At 38.0% G+C, this 17459-nt stretch overlaps 1 protein-coding gene across 1 annotated transcript; it reads right to left on the bottom strand.

Moving 5' to 3' along the window:
• Nucleotides 1–3162: 3162 nt before the first annotated feature.
• Nucleotides 3163–17180, bottom strand: laptm4b (lysosomal protein transmembrane 4 beta). The gene is made up of 7 exons (XM_020932875.2): nt 16936–17180; nt 15791–15908; nt 13980–14053; nt 13570–13692; nt 13315–13413; nt 8994–9089; nt 3163–5591 (listed from the first exon to the last, which is right to left on the bottom strand). The coding sequence occupies exons 1-7, from the start codon at nt 17026–17028 to the stop codon at nt 5517–5519; spliced, it is 678 nt and encodes a 225-aa protein (XP_020788534.1). The 5' UTR covers nt 17029–17180; the 3' UTR covers nt 3163–5516.
• Between the last annotated feature and the right edge of the window lie 279 nt (nt 17181–17459).

Below are 17459 nucleotides of genomic sequence, written 5' to 3'. Positions count from 1 at the left end.
ATACCTAAACAACCTTGGTACAATGTCACACTATAAATTACGGATTTATGTAATGTGCAAAATAAATACTGCCATACTGTGGAACATTCTAGCTAAAATTTAGCTCCCCATTCAAACAGTTGCTAGTTTCTGTTGTACCAGAACCAGTGTCAGTCATGCTAAACTAGAGTTTCTCTTCCCACTCAATGCATAGCTAAGCTGTTTTTCAGATTTCTGGTTAAATTGAATGAACTCATTCTTCCTGAAGCCATGCACGTGCAGCAGATGCCCAGCAGGAAGCGAGGATGGCTCCATATCTGTGACAGTTGTACAATCAAATTTACTCATTTAAACGACCAGGGCTAAAAATAGAGAAGAGGAAGCCTGCTGTAGGATATTCAATAAAACCCATAAATGTACACTACTGTTGTGTAAATGTCATTGTGCATTATCAATAACACAATTTAAGCTGGGTGGGTTCTTGTGTGTGGATGAGTAAGCAGCAGAGCTAGTGAACTTTGTTTTTATATGCTCATCTAATTCATTATTGATTGTGCATCCCCTATACATCCCTCGCAACATCATAGGAAATGGTAGAAAAATAGAATTTGCCACATGCATTATACAGTGAGTATAATAATGCACAGTAATAGAAGAAAATAACTGGATATTCCAACTCAAGTCATTTTGGTTTATTTTGATCTGGTACTGCAATCACAACTGAGCAGGAGATGCCTTAACCTGCACATAGATCATAAAGGGCTCATCATGTTTATGGGCCATGTTTATGGAATTTGTAATCAAGATTCTACATGCAAGCCATTTACTGATTTGACTTATTGAGTCCTTCATTTAACTTAAAAATATAAAATCTGAAAACTGAAAAATCCTTCCAACATTTATCTAGTATTTCACTTTGTATTTCCTCTGTTGCCACATGATTTAAAAATATAGTGTTAAAAATTGTAAGTAAGTTTGCCATATGCCACAAAGACACTTTACAGAGCATTCACTAGCTAGGACCACGCCAACGACAACATAGTGCGAAGTAGTTTATTGATAATGTACAAAGCGAGGCAAAGATGGCTGGGTTGAGACTATGGGTGGGGGCTCCGTCTCAATCTACAATTGGCCCAGCCAGAACGGGACCCCCCTTGTAGGGGTCTTATGACTGAAAGACAAAATAGGGGATGGGAGGGTGGGGTCGAGTTCGCCGAGACAAACTGGGATGATGGGAAAGGCTGCTACATATAGGCTTCTGGGAAATTAGAGGCGTGGTCGAGGTGAGTTGTGGTTCGCCGGTGAGAGGAGAGGGCGGCTGAGGCGTGGTCCTGCTCCTGAATCTCAGTTAATCGTATTAACTACATTTATTTAATTCACTCCATACCTGGTGGTGGTGGTAAACTACTATTGTAGCCACAGCTGCCTTGTCTGCCTTGCCAGACTGAGTGAAGTACAGCTGCCATGCCAATCGGCACCATTGGTCCTTCTGACCACCACCAACACTCAAGCACACACCACTTTCATACTAGGCAATGTGGGTGAAGTGCCTTGCCTAAGGACACAACACAGTGGCACCTGATTTTCCCAGCACTCTCCCATCCAAGTACTAACCAGGCTGACCTTGCTTAGCTTCTGAGAAGAGAGGGATTCAGGCTATGACAAGATGGTCTGGCTTTTTAAAAATAATTATATTGTGAGAAGAAACATCAAAATTTCATGTTCATCGAAGACTTCCTTTTTCATTGTCTAATAAATAACCATTAGTTTGCTAAAACATACTAAAATTGGAATAAACATTAACAAGTGAGCAGCTCATGCAATCAAACTTTCATTCTTTATTTTGTTTTTTTTTTACTATTATATTGTGACCTGTATAATCTTAACAGTGGGATTCCCATTTTACACACTGTATTTGGCTGTGCATCAGTTTTAACCAATATCAGATATTTCATTTTCATTTACCAAATATCCTGAAACTGACCTACTTTTCTTGATTTTCTTTTCGTCTTGTCCTGTCCCAGAGCTGAAAAAGTAGGTGAGCTCATCTAGTTGCCTAACATGAAGCCTAAGGTAATGCCAGCCACCATTTTGCAGCATGGCAGTAAATCCATGCTGATCTGCCAGTCTGTTTATCCCTGTGAGGGCAGAGGAGAGATGCTGAATCTGCAGACACGAGGTCACCCACATGAAACACTGCTGCAGGTTTTGTAGACTACTGTCAGTAAGAATTGTATCCAGCCATTTCAACAGAATTGTGCTGTAAATCCTATATGCACCAATTCATACTTTGCAGTGACATCATGCTGGGGGTGTTCGACATGTATCTCTAATGGTGAAATGTTTGAGTTACCGTGGAGACACAATACACACATAAGCAAACACTGGCAAAACACTTGAAAAACACTAAATCAAGAGCCTGTGATCAATACGAGCATCTACGGTCCTGTTTGGGAGTTTTGGGAGTCACTTTTGGGGTGACTACCGGAAAAATTGTTGACTATTGCTAGTTAACCTGTAACTAATGTTATGTGAGACGGACTAATTTAACAGCACAACTCAACTCAGCTGTGTCATTAAATCACTTCTTTCGGGTAAGGTTACATTAAAATAAAGACCAGATTAAAGCCTAACAAAACTTCAGATAGAACATGCTTACAGGGAATTGTACCAAATTGTGTTAACATCGCACCCTATGACAAAGTAGTTGACAACGGGTCTAGTGTGACCAGACATTTACCCGGGTCAGTCCCAGTTTTGAGCCCTGTGTCCCCTGTCCCAGCAGATTTATCCAAAACCAGTGATTTGTCCCATTTTTATACAAGAAATGTCCCTGATGTCCCTATTTTTGACCAATCTGATCTGTGCCAATAATAAAGAGAGGCATAAATTGTGATCCGTTTAGGTAAAATACAAATAAGTATGCTTAAAAATGACCAAAACACAAAGAAACCATGACTCTACTGACTCACATTAGTGTGGAGTGCGTAACAATTTCCCTTAATTACGCATTTGTTTCACAGTTTTATTATTACTAACCAACCCAAGCCAGGGACGTATCAGTTTTTTTATTTTGAAAATCTGGTCACCCTAAACAGGTCTGTTTCAAAGAAGCTACAAAATAAACAAAAATTCAAACCACAATGCAACTTTATTTATTCGATTTTTATTATTATTCAGATTTGATGACATGGGCTCGTGCAAATCCAACAAGATCACTATGAGTAAACAGAGACAGAACAGTCTTGGTGATTGTAATTGTAAAAGGTCCAGTCTACATCCACTCTGCCGGTAGTCCCTGTAACAGCATACATTGGCCTGTTACACAAATACAAAAGAGGCCGTTGCTTTAACACTCTTACAGCAGTTTGTATAGGAGGAGTTGGCTTTCTCACTCACAATAAAGTGCTGTTTTGTTGGATTTGCAGAAGCACTGATTCACAGGGACAATGACAAGGATACAATATTCACTAACACATTAGTATCAAATGGAAAGGATCAATTTTACACTAACTTTTGCATAGTAAGAATACCACATGTTAATAATTGCATGGCTAGATCTATGTAGGAGGTTGCACAATATAGCACAGATTATTTTTTGACTGACATAAAACAAGACCTGCCAAATTAGAAGTACATGTTTTAAAAACATCCGAAATGTGACCAATTATTTTTACTTCAATTAAAATAGTTGGATATCTCAATTCAGCATTGGTCTAGTCTCATTTTAATTCCTTTCATTTAGATTTTTTCGATTTTTTTTTCCAGTTTGGAGTAGGGTAGGGAAACAGCGATTAAAATGTTAATTGTAAACATAACAGTTACACAAATTTCACATAGTTTAAATTCCCCTTTTCTTAATATTGCGCAGTCCTAGTTGAGCATAATCTACCCCAGTCTTATTCTATTACCTGTAAAAGTCTTCATGAACTACTAAGCATCATCTGATTTGTGCTACTGTGCTATTTCAATAAATGCTTTGAAAAACATAAGCGCTTTCAAAGGACAGAAGGAGTAAAAATGCATCATGATATTAAACCACGTGCAAAAGAAACTACAAACAGCTTCAAGCACACATGACGAGTTCAGCAGCATATCACACTGTCTTTTGTAGGAAAATGCCCTCAGTCCAGCTAAGTCAAAACAAAAAGTCATAATTGTGTAAAAAATAAGACAGTCAACACTGCATAACTTCATAGGGACACAAGATGATAACAGCACAATTAGAAAACTCTACCAGATTCACATTTGGGTCATTTTGAGACGCACTAATTGTATAATAAGTGCTTCAGAGAATGATTACACAAAGGATCTCTCGAAAGTGGGAGTAGAGTTTCTATAGAAATCAATGCGGTACAATATTACAGAGACATATTGAATACAAAAGGAAGACAAGCTCCTATTGGTCGGTACAACTTTTTCTGAGGGGACGTAACAATGCACGTATTTCACAATCTTCTTACTTCACTAACTGAGTGAGGTTAAACAACAGTGTGTGGTTAATGTATTGACAGATATTCAATGAATATTATCTATACATTTGTGGTTAGGCCTGTCATGATAAATACTAGTGAGAGAAATGAAAGAAAGAGAGAAAGGTGAAAGAAGGAACTATATTTTTTAGCGTGTATATATTTTGCATTGCACTGCTGGGAAATTTTTGTTTAGTTTTTTTTGGCTAAATGATAAGATTTAAGCCATAGAAGCCATGTTTCATTCTGCTATTTATTTATTGTAGCTCATGATTTTTTAACAATACTGTAAATTTAGAATAGTTTTTGTGGTTTGAATCTGCTCTTGGGTTTTTGTGTCAGTAGCATAAACGAATTTCAATATTATTTTTACTTTAGAAATATATCGCACTTCAAAATGTATCATCGTGACAGGCCTATTTGTAGTAGACTATTTATTTTTATCTGTCAAATGCAAATCACTCTTTCAGTTATTATATTTTTTAAGCCTATTTCCCATGCATTGCCACACCCCTTCTTTTCAGCACTACACCATAACACATTACATCACTTTTAACAGGTCATTATTATTCTCTTCTTTTTCCCTTTTTCACTGTTATACAAAAGTCATACAAAAATACCCCAACATTACATTCAATGGGAATTCATCTGAAAAAAGTGCTCTCACAAAACCAGCCAGTATTCTCATTTGCTCACATGCACACACTTTTAGGTAGTTTATCAATGAAGACAACAAGGATTCACAGTATCAGGAGTTGTAGTAACAGTTGGTGGCCACACGATGCACTTTTGGGTCAAAGAAAAGTGCCATTTTTTTGTCTTTGAAAAGTCAGTCTGCCACAACAACCAAGAAATGTTGTGCGATTTCAGAGTTTAGGGTTTAAGATTTGGAGCTGGGACCTCCTTGGGATAAGTCCTTTTGTTTTGATTTGAACAAGAACCATTGGGAGCGTAGGAAGTCCGAGGGGGTAGAAGAGGTGGAGAGGGTGGGTTGGGGTGAGTAGGGGGGAGGAGGAGGAGGAGGGGGTACATGCAGAGGACCAGCAGCAGAGAAGTATGTGGTGCTCATGCCTCCATATACTGGGGCGGGGGCTCCTTGGGCGGGATGGCAATAGCCTCCTCGTAGGGGGGCAGCAGGACCTGAAATGGAATACAAATGTAGGTTTAAGTTTTTCTTTTAAAACAGCAAATTAGATCTTTAAATGAAATGAAAACAAACTAATTTAGCCACTCAAACCATCAAAGTTTCTTTAAATGTTATCTCACCAAAAACACACCTGGGGTTGTGTTTTGTTTCATTCACACGTTTGAGTAATCCTTTATTATTAGTCTGTCTACATCTCCAAAGCTCAAAATGCTCTGTTCCACTTTGTGATGTCATGGAGTGATAGTTTTCAAGTTAATAGCTCCCTTTTACCTTTAGTTCAGAGATAGGTAATTCCAGGGCTGATTGTAGTGCAGGTGTATGGAGTTTAAAAACACAGAAAAAACACATCCTGTATCACCACATGACATCACGAGGTGGAACAGAGTGTTTGATAGAAAAACACAGCCTAAATATGCAAGACTGGTGCATGAATGATACAACACTGAACATGTTTTTGATGAGGAAACAGTACTAAAACATAGATCAGAAAATAGCATAATATGTGCTCTTTAAAAGTTTTTCTGGTGAAGGGTGGGCCACACGCTTGTCTCCACAGAGATGTAATTACTTGCCTGAGATGTTACACAGAATGGCATTAAACTTATTCGTATCCATGGAGACCAACTCACAGCAAGAATTAATGTTTTGTTGTGTGCGTGTAATTGAAAAACGCACTTTCTTTCTGCCTCCATCTCTGATACAATTTTTTCTTTGGTCCCACAGCGTTAAGCCCACCCTTAACATGTTTGTGGACTGAAGTATTCTGGATAGCACTTGTTCATATTTACTGCTAAATATTTTATGTGGATTTAAAAATAAGATGTAAACATGGTCTGAAAAGGACTTTCCAAACATCGTCATTGTCCTCTATTTCCCGCTGTTACGTCTCACTGCTACAGGCATGACCAGCAACAAGCGCAGACTCCAAATGGTGTTATAAAACCAGTGCTTATTCAGGGCGAAAGAGAGAGAGAAAGAGGGAGAGAGGGAGGGAGAGGGAGAATATGCTCCAAGCAAAAGAATAGTGAAACGGTCAGGGAGGCCCGGCGAGCACATCACAACTAGGATTTGAAGCAGAGCGGACACACGCAGACAATTATGTAACTAACTGTGTTCAGAAAGTGGACATGTATATCTAAAGAAGAGAGAGGGAGAGAGGAGAAAGGGTGGGAGAGAGAGGGAGAGAGAGAGAGGAAAGCCGAACTATTGTGCATTTTAATAGCATTTATATAAAAGCAACAACAGATAAGCAGCTGGGTACTTGATGTCCGAGGCTGCTGAAAGCCCTTTAGACACACTGCTTGCTTTCTAAGACTGGAAATAGATGGAGCACTCTTTTCACTGAGCGGAGGAATGCTCTGAATCAACCATCTGGTCCTAAATCTATAAAAGTGTACAGATTTATCCGGATTTTAACTTGTGCCAAAGATACGTGTTGGATTAATACACTTTTAGCACACATTTATAATTATAGCCCAAGTTTATGTACTGGAGGCGTTTATTTTTTTTTTACTTTTTTGTTGCTAGTCAAACATGCCTTAAACTAGAAAATGTGTTTTCTTTTTTTTTTTCCAACTAAATTTATCTACAGCTTGATTCTATGCCTGATGAAACATGCTGCATCTAATATAATAATAATGTAATACTAACACAGTGTATCAAAAGTACTGTTTTTGTATTTATTTGTATTGTGAACCAATCAATTTTTTCTACATGGAAGCAAAGAAATGCACTCCTTGTAGATTAGTGCTTGGTTACACTATATACTGCTTAGTATGTAGGCTAAGACGATTATCAACAAAGAAGACATAGTAATTACATTTCCAAGTATTGTGTAATGACTAAAACATTTTTATGTAAGTTTTTTGATGTACAGTTCTCTAGGTGGCGCTACAGTTTATTTTCTTACACTAAATAATTATTATGCTTGACTGGCTGTAGCACAGTGCGGCTTACAGTCTAGTGAGCACTAACCACATGCTAAACAGTCCATATGTTTCACCATATGGAAAAACATCATGATCTGATCCACCATAAAGTAACAGGGAGTTTCGTAAGGTGCATATGAGGGCACAGGGACAAAGGAGTGTGACTGTGAGTACTGAGGCAGATTATTGTCTTATGTATCAGTGGAGATTACTGCAGGACGACACATGGAAAGAGTGACCACACTAAAGCTCCTCAGACCAGTGACTCACCACCACAGACTGCATGTATAAACGGACATAGCTAACCCGCTAGCTGCCGCGTTCCATATAAGAAGTGTTCATCGAGCACTTTCGGCTCCATCGACTCTGGCTCCAATAAACGCTCCTGTAACTGCTAGGCTCATGAGCTTTATTTGACTGGAGCCGAATGTGTGACGTCACACTCCCTCAGTCCACCTCTTTATACAGTCTACGATCACCACAGAGCAGGGCAGGCGATGTGGCAAAGCGAATTAAAAACAAATCAGTCTAATCTCAATTTGATATCATTTTCTCTTGACAAAATCAAAACAGCGTTATGTACTGATTTCATTCTTCACAGACTAGATATTTATGCGATGTTGTGTCTCAAGTACTATAGAAAAATAGCTCAGACTTTATATGTTTTCACATTTTTTCTACTTTTGTGCAGCACAATTTTGAATTTTTTGACTCTCTTGTTTTTTGTAATCATAAATAAACAATATTTATCCATCAGTTTGTTGAATACATATGTATAACTTATTCACATTTCACACACAAAAACTGCAAATAAACGATTTAAATTTAGTAAAACATGAGACATTTTAATAAAAAAAACAACAACTACCAGTTAAAAGACAGTAGATGCAGGTAACTGAGTCTCATGATATACTGCAGCAATGTAATGCAGTACTCTACTAGTATGTGTAGGATTTTAAATAGTTATATTAACTTACACAGTCATTGTAAATTATTTACATGATCCATTAAAATTCTACACATAGCATTACCAACGGAACAACAGCTGAATAGCTAAACAGAACTGGGTTAAGCCTCTTGCAACCAACAACCACCTTAATAATTTATTAAACATTTTGAGAATGCCACACCACTTCCACTTTCAAACCTTTTACTCAAATTCAGTTGGTGCTTGAGGTAACAGGAAGCTAAACAACTGCTCTAATTGACTCATATTGTCAGTGTCTAGACCTAGACCTTACCTTGTACATTTAGTGGTATGAACTCAGTGAACTGGAATAACATGCAAACATACACGTAAACATATGTGTGAATATGTAGTGTAAACATGGCAGTAGTCGAATGGTGTGTATGTGTATTTGTGTGTGTGTGTGTGTGTGTGTGGGTGTGCAAGGGTGTTTGTGTGTTTGTGTTTGTGTGTTTGTGTGTGTGTGTGTGTGTGTGGAGATGAGACTGACTGGCACATACCGTAGTGTCATTGGTGGTGACATAGACCAAGACTTCAGTGCTGCCTCGGCCGCTCACGTATCTGTAGCAGTTCCACACGCAGCCAATCAGGTAGGCCTGTTTCAAAGGGGACACAAGAGTACAATCCATGACCTTCTGAGGGACACCGGCCACCACTTTTCTTTATTACCCCAATCACCTGCTGAGACTTCAACCATTCATCAATGTCACATGTGCTTACAGAGGAGATGGATCACGCAGGGACCTGAACATATGACCTCCTAAACCAGCTCATGATCAGAGCAAGAAAGAGGGACAAAAAATACGCCTTAAGTCACATTTAAAGGTGCACTGTGTGACTTTTCTGGTGTAGGTTTCGCTACCTACATCTCCATGGAGATGCTACTGCTTCATATAGAATGTTCCATGGTATGACATTAAACATAACTGTATAGCATTTATTCATTACATGCCTTTCTATTGCTCAAAAACACAATAATTCCTTTGTGAATAACAGCAACTCTCCACAGAGCAGAATTGTAATGTAATATAGTGCTGTAACCTGCTTGTCTCCCTTGTGATAAACAGGTTTAATTTATACTGTGGAACATTCTAGACAAAGCAACATTTCCGCGGATACAAAAGGAAGCAGACCCTCCACCACAAACGTTGCACAGTGCACTTTTAAGGTTTAGGAGGCTGTATGTGTTTTCATGTACAATTTTATATATTATATTAGTTTTATTGTTTTACTATGTGGTGTTCCTTGTTATAAAGCACTTGTTGTCGTATGGTTGTTTAAAATGTGCTATATAAAATGACTTGACTTAAAGAAGTATAACATGGCCATAATGAGTAATTATTAGGATTAGTATTAAAATACATTATGTAGGTACAATATAATTATCACATTACTTTTAAAACTCTGGTATGAATTAACTGAAATCGAAACAAGGTCTGTCAAAATGCTCTTTCATGTAAGCTCAGCCTGTTATTGATTTACTTTGTCTTTTTACTTGTCTACATTTACTTTATTGTCTACACAATAAAATAATAACTTGAGAGGAGAATAGGTCATATCTGGAGACCCTTTTGGAAAACTGCGATCCCATTGGAATAGCAACTGGTTTACATTTAAAAATCTATATATTTTTATTGTATTCTCACAGTTGTATCTGAGTACACTGTATTTACTACAGACTGGTACTTAGAATTAGCATTTCATAGCTGTCTTCCTCGACTTTTCTAGACTGTCTTCATTAGTCATTTAGGGCCTGGCCTCAGTTCTGGCACGTTTCTGTGCAGGAAGCCAGTGGAGGCTTAAGGTTTGCCTGACTGCAGCAGAGGAACAGGGGGGCCTTTGTTTTTGTGTGAAGGAGCTCGCTGAGCCTGTCCCGGGGCCAGCTCCGAAAACCAACCGCCCACGGCAATGGCTCACTCCCATGCCAACCAATCACCATGCCATCTGCTGAGTCTAACCTCCACATCGAGAGAGCTGAGGTCAATGCCACCAGGATCCACCACACTGCACCTTTCCAATCGGAATGTACTCTCTACCCCTCTCCTGTCACGACTCTTATTATGTAATTTTAAATCAAATTTGATCCCAGCTTCAGTGACGGTGGCAGTGTGTCGTGGAAACACATTTCAGAAGTCAATATATGCATCTAAATACAGACCACTGTATGTAAAACAATTGATTCAAATACCATTGAATTAAAAGTGACTGAACCGTGGGAACCCTCTTGCAAACAACATTGACTATTTTTCATCCAATTAGTGTGCATAATGTGTACTGAATCATCTCTGCAATTTGCTTTTCTAAATATTGACCATTCTTCAGTAATTTCTTTCTTTATATTACATTTTTTATGACAATATTTAGATGATGTCTGTTTTGTTTGAGGTCCAAGTTTACCACAAAACATGAATAAACTGTAAAATTAAACACAAAACAGCAGAAAATCCTAGTTCAATCCAAGTTTGGAAGATTACACAAAAGTTTCTCTTCTTGTGTCATTTTAAATCAGCTGATTTTGGAGTCTTTATAATCTAGCCCAATAGTTTTATTGTTGACGATATACTCCATATATTCCAATTTTTGTTATCCATTTTTCAGTTTATCTCCCCACTCACTTTCATTTCATTGTTTAACATTTTTGCATGTTTTATATTCTATTGATTTCATTGAAAAGCACTTTGGTCACCTGGTGTGTTGTAAAGAGCTCTACAAATTAAAAAATATGGACTGATACTACTACTACTACTACTGCAGTTAGCAATTACAGTGCTGTTTCTCCCAATGCCTGGTTGCCTTTAAAACCCCTTTGCTTCAGCCTATGAATTCTGCCGTGTTTTTTCTAAGTGAGCTCAGAGGAGAAAGCCCGTGATTTGATTGTACAGATGACTGAAACTCCACGTCCCCTCCCGTCCCGTCTGACTGCCCCAGAGCAGAGCAGCGCTGTTGGACCCATCCATGCATTAAGAGCAATCCGCCTGACAGGGGTTGGTTTTCTGTTGCCCCTGACCCGCTGCTCTACGCCTCTATGAGAACCTCATCAAGTGCACTGGCAATGGGACAGCTCATGGACTCATGGGCTTTACACAGTTATCAAATAAACCAGGCATAAGATGTAGCTTAAAGGTGCACTGTGTAACTTTTCTGGAGAGGGTCTCAACTTGTTTGTCTCCATGGAGATGTTATTAGTTTGTCTAGAATGTTCCATGGTATGACTTATCTATCTAGCATTTCTTTATTATGGGTGTTTCTATTGCTCAAAAACACAAGAATTTCTCCCATGAATAGCGGCGACTCTCCACAGATCTGAACTGTAATGTAGTGTAGTGCTGTAACCTGCTTATCTCCCTTGTGATAGACAGGTTTAATATATACCGTGGAATATTCTAGACAAAGCAATAGCATTCCATGGAGATAAGCAGGTGACCGACACTCCACTGGAAATGTGTAACTTTTTTGAAGAGGGTCTGCAACACCTGTTTAAATTCTCCACAGTATGGTATTAAACTAATCTATTTAACTATTTTAACTTTGCATTTACTCAACTACAGGTATTATTTATTGTTCAAATGTATCTTAAAAATATGAAATCTTACTGTGAGTGGATTCACCTCTTGTAAATCTTACTTGTAATTTGTCTTGCAAGTCTCCATGGAGATTCTTAAGTTTACGGCTATACTGCGGAACATTCTAGGCACATCTCCATGGAGACAGGCAAGTGATGGAGCCTCAATTGAACAAGTTACACAGTGCCCCTTCAAGTAAATCTATCCATTAGATATGAATTAAGTAGATTTTGTTTGGTCTTGCTCCAGTCCTGGTTAATCCTTCTATATTCCAGGTTTAGTCCCAGTTCAGTCCAAATTTGGATATGGCGTATGTGCAAATGTGAACGCTTCTTATACAAATTATTCCTATAAAAATCCAATCTTTCTTTAAATATCTTATTGTCAGTGAAACAAAATACACTTGTAAATCCCCTTTAAGGCCAGCCTACAACTAACAATTATAGTAGTTAACTTGTTAACTACTATAACATAACAGCAATCTTTTTTAATTGTGCCTAGGAGAATTATGATATAAATACAACTACTTTAGGAAGCTTAAATATGCCAAATGGAAGCTTTTTGAATACAGAATAAGAATTATTAAAATGGTCAATGGTAATTTCAGTAGTCACAGAGATAAAATGTTGCAGCCCTAATCCCCACCTGGCATCAGCGCTGTGTCCTGACGCATTGATTATAACTTAAAAGCAATACATATATAAAAGGCAAAATAAAAATAGCTGCAGCTTGTACAGTATGCACCTATCAGGAGGATAAATCCATTGTAATTCAGGTCATGCTATATTTGATATGCTACTGTGGCTTTACACTTTGCATGTTAATACATTACTTCAAGCTCAAACTAAACCTTATGCTATTTTTAATCAGGTGTTTAGCAGTTTCTTGGTTGCACTGGAAACTAACAATCTATAACAGTGTACACAAATGTTGACTGGGCAACAAATAGCACCTCAATATTCTGCTCCCTCAAACAGGCATAATTAACAAAAGGTCTTGAAACTAACTGGTTCCAAAAGGTCCAATTCACACTGAAAGGTTTTTTAATTGGTTTAATATGGTTTGTCTATCATTGTGCTTATGTTACGGCTGATCTGTCCTTCTCTTTGCCAGGACACCCTTGAAAAAAAGAGTTTCTTAATTTGGGATGGATGTATAGATAAATAAATAAAAACTCAACATTCTATCTAGTGAACTGAACCTATATTTGGGGATTGAGTTGGTGAGTTGTATTGCGTGATAGGGTATTTTTGCTTACCTTAAAGGTTAAGATGCAGCCGATGAAAAGCAGGACTGCAAAGACTAGGCACATGTTGTTGGTGGACATGATGTCCTCTTTGTAAGGGAATGTCCCTGGCTAAAAGCAGAGAAATACACAAAAATAGATTTCAACATGACTATAAAGGAAACTAGGCTAAAATCTCACTCTTTGTTTTACTACAAAAGGAACTATAAAGAAAAATACTAGCTGATTTCTGAAAAGGACACATCTGTGAAGGAAAACAGGATTTACCAACTGCTGAAGATAGTCCTGAACTGTGTTGGGGTAGACCACCACACTAATGGCTACCAGCGTGTTAAGGGCAAAGTCAAAGATTTGGTAGCAGAAGAAAGGGATGATCCAAGCAGCATGTTGCTATAAAAAAATAAAAAAAAGATTAGAACATTAAAAATGAATTCCACATTAATTATTTTTTAGACAATAGAATGTAATTTTCTTTAAAGTTACCACGAGGTCTTGGCTAATTTTGGTATAGATAAAATGTTGTCCTTTTTATATTTTTTTTTCTGTAATGATTCTTGTTCAAATAAGCATCTTGTTTTAATACTGATTACTCTTTTTTTTGACAATCTTAATAAAAACTCCACCGTCAGTATGTGATACAAACGCACAATTAGTGTTTTAACAATCTGTTTATTTACCTTATAGGCCCCATAGGTTGCCATGCCGCATATAAGAATCATAAGGAGGGATATTGCAGTTGCTATGCAGATATCTGAGGAGGCAAGACACAACCATAAATTAGACAAAGCAATATAACTAACACTTGAGCACGTTTATGAGTCCAGACGTAATCCAGTGTATTCAGACGTAGTACAAGCACCTTGAGTAAGATCGTTAACTATTTTTAGCACTCAATCTGTGAAAAGCATGGCCACCAGAAGGCTAATTGTTATGCAAGACCAGAGCTAAATTTGACATAATATAACACCTCTCATATTCACATTACAGCTGTGACCGCTGGGGCACTTGTCAAGAGGCAGAGGTGACAAGGACACACTGTCTTCAAAATACCACTCATTATAAAGAGAGAAGTTTGATTAAGTCACAAGACACTGAAGTAAACTGGGTTAAAACCCCACTGACTAATGTTTTTTGCCAAAAAGAGAACAAAGAAAAGCAAGTTTTTCCTTTATTGTGTTCCTTAAATTAGTCTTTTTATTTCCATACAAATATATCTACTCCACAGTAGAAAGTTACATTACATTTTGATAAAAGATAATGTAATGGGGACAATTTGAAGGTGTAGCATAGTGTTTCAAAAAGCTCTTCTTCATGGTCAGAGGGAATTACCATCTCTAAAGAAACAAATGATGATTGGTTTTAACCACTTTTTGTGTAGAAAGTAAAGGATTTTGCTCTTGGTAAAATATCAGCATTTCTCATCCCAAGTTTTTTTTCATTTCCAGTATTTCTAAAAAAACTATTCAAGACTTTCAACGCTGATTTGTTAACTTAAGACACAATAACTCCTTCAGAAATGGTGCTTACGTGCACGTCGGCACAGAACACACACATTCAGAGCCAGCAAACAGGCGGGAGGGGGTGTTCAAGATGGCGGCTTTAATCTGCCAGAGATTGAGAGCAGTTTTTAATCAGACGCAGCAGTGACAGAATCGCTCTGTGACGACGATAGCGGCCGGAGGGAAACACGCACTCAGATGTTTCCCCACAGCCGACTCAGCGCTGCCAGTGCTTAGAGCAGCAGTCTGCGGAGGGCGCTGTCACAGGTTTGAAAACACTGTGTGGATACAAGGACTGAGTGCAAGGGAACACAGCTGGGCTTTGTCCACTGTTTTACACAACGTTGGAAGAAGTAACTTGACAGTCAGGGGTATAGCATCAAATTCTAGGTCCTGTGTAAAAATCATTTTAGTGGGGCCACACTACATGTTGTCTAATGAAAAATGCATATTCGAGGAGTTTGTGAGGGGCCCTTCCTTGCAAAGGGCCCTGAGTAAACAATACCCTTTACCCCCCAGTTCGACGCGCTTGTTGACAGTAAAGGGAAGTTTCTATAGCCTTTCAAATAATTTTCAGTTTTTGCACTAGTACAGTACTTCTAAAACACAAGCTAAGTGTCTCCTCTGCTTAATCTATTGTTTTATAAAAAAAATACAAGAGATTCCAAGATCATAGTCAATTTAGTAAAATATTAAAATTTTGAATCTTCACATATCCTTTAACAAAACTATCATGTTAAAGAATAGCCTAGGCTTTAACTTATATATTGCGTCTTAAATCTGGACATCTTAAATCTACAGCTTGTCTCAGAGCTGTGGGTTTGTTTCTGCAATCCAATGATGAACTGAATACACCTTTTCGCTTCTCTCTCTTAACCAAGTGTAGCGATTAAAACGGCTTAGATTAAAAATAAAACAGTATATTTAATGTTCAAAATATTCATCTAAAATCAAAGTTGAATTACAGAGGCCTGAAGAATGTCACTCACTTGCATCGTCCATGACATCGATGTCAGTGCCGAGCTCGGAGCTGGTCAGGTGATACCGGTACTGCACTGGGTCATTGAGCGCAGACAGTAAGATGAGTAAGACCACTGCGTTGATGAGCTAAAAAGAAGTTAAACATCAGTTATTACAACCAACAGCTGCTTTTACGTAAAACAAACGAAAAGGCAATGCGTTTCGCTTTAAAACCTAAACTATTTTTTCCTATCTTCATGCAGCATTTATAAGGATTGGAACAAAGCAATTGTCTTTGAATTCTGTTGTGTTTTTAACTATATGTAAAAGCCAAATTGAACCTTGTATTATTGTAATAAATCTCAATATGGCCATTTGACTGTATAAAACTATAAAATAAAACATTTCACAAGAGCAAAATTATTATACATTTGCATTTATTTTACACATTTGTACACACTGGTAGGAGCTTGTTGTCCTGATGACTCACACTGTCATTACTTTGTGGAAAACAGAGGGTCTAACTCAGTGAAGGTCGAGGATTTACAGGATTACTGAACTATGTTTAAAAGTCCAGGTTATCCTGCGCACCCAAATGGAGGCTACTGCTATATTTATCCACCTTTCACTATATGGGGCATAGTTTTATAATACAAGAAAAATCTCACATTTGGGATTCACTTTTATAGAAAATTAACAAAGGATATTTAAATTATGACAAGACAATTCTGAAATAGTATAGTGTCTTCATGGAATGACAGGAGCTTCTATAAGAAACGGGAAAAAAGAAGATGTTTGTTGTGAATAGGAGAGGGGCAGCACGAGATACTTTTGTTAAAGATTTGATTGTATTTGTAAATGTTTATTATTGTTTATTGTGTATAGAAGTTTAATATTATCCGTAGGGATGTAAAATTTTAATATGACGAGTGGAAAGTCAGAAGCATCGGGTTATTTAAAATGCATAATGTAGCCTGTGGGAAAGCCTTCTTCTGTTTTACAGATTAGAACTACACTGGTCAAACTAGGGTTAATGGGAAAAACAAAAGTGCAAACGCATTTCGAAACTTGTTATCTTATTTAGATACGGGTGTGAGACTATATTTGATTAAGCCTTTTCCATTTAATTATATTTTGTAATATAAAAGGCTGGCAGAGACCAAATGCCACTCACCATGTACCATATTCCCAGTATAATGGTGCCCGTCCGTACATGGCAGCAGAGGCAGCAGCTCGTCGAGTACCACCGGTCCCACGGCGAAAACATCCTGACCACCGCAGTACAGAACCTCACCTAGTTCATGAATGCCACTTGGATCGAGTGAAATACGAGGCTAAGTCGTCGACAAAGGCGAGTTCACGTCTTTCCGCGGCGCTAGGACCGACTCATTGGACCGATGTTGTTCCGCAAAGTGCAGGAGTCCCTCAAACGCGAGCTTAATCTGGCTCATCCTGCGTCACGTGACCCACAGGAACTGGACCAATGGATGGAGACGGATGCAAAATGCTTCATAAACACGACTACTGACTCACACCATTCAGGTTAAGAACAATTACTGGGAAAAAAAACAATAAAATAACACTGAGATGGCGATGACCTACATGCTTTATCATTGATACTTTGCTACCATTGAGATCTTATGGGCCTATATTGGGCACAGGGACATTTTATGCTTGGGTATCCTGTTCCACACACAG

Source organism: Boleophthalmus pectinirostris, unplaced genomic scaffold (genome assembly GCF_026225935.1).
Source record: "Boleophthalmus pectinirostris isolate CB_2022bp ecotype Guang Dong unplaced genomic scaffold, ASM2622593v1 HiC_scaffold_21, whole genome shotgun sequence".
Classification (NCBI taxonomy): domain Eukaryota; kingdom Metazoa; phylum Chordata; class Actinopteri; order Gobiiformes; family Gobiidae; genus Boleophthalmus; species Boleophthalmus pectinirostris.
This window is presented reverse-complemented; position numbering and strand designations above follow the sequence as displayed.

Excerpts from the sequence above, each read along its gene's own strand:
- laptm4b (XM_020932875.2), bottom strand. The coding sequence starts at position 17,028 with ATGTTTTCGCCGTGGGACCGGTGGTACTCGACGAGCTGCTGCCTCTGC. Across the intron at positions 9,090-13,314 it reads GCTGCATCTTAACCTTTAAG|GCCTACCTGATTGGCTGCGT; the intron begins GTAAGCAAAAAT and ends CCTTTGAAACAG. Across the intron at positions 5,592-8,993 it reads TCACCACCAATGACACTACG|GTCCTGCTGCCCCCCTACGA; the intron begins GTATGTGCCAGT and ends ATTCCATTTCAG.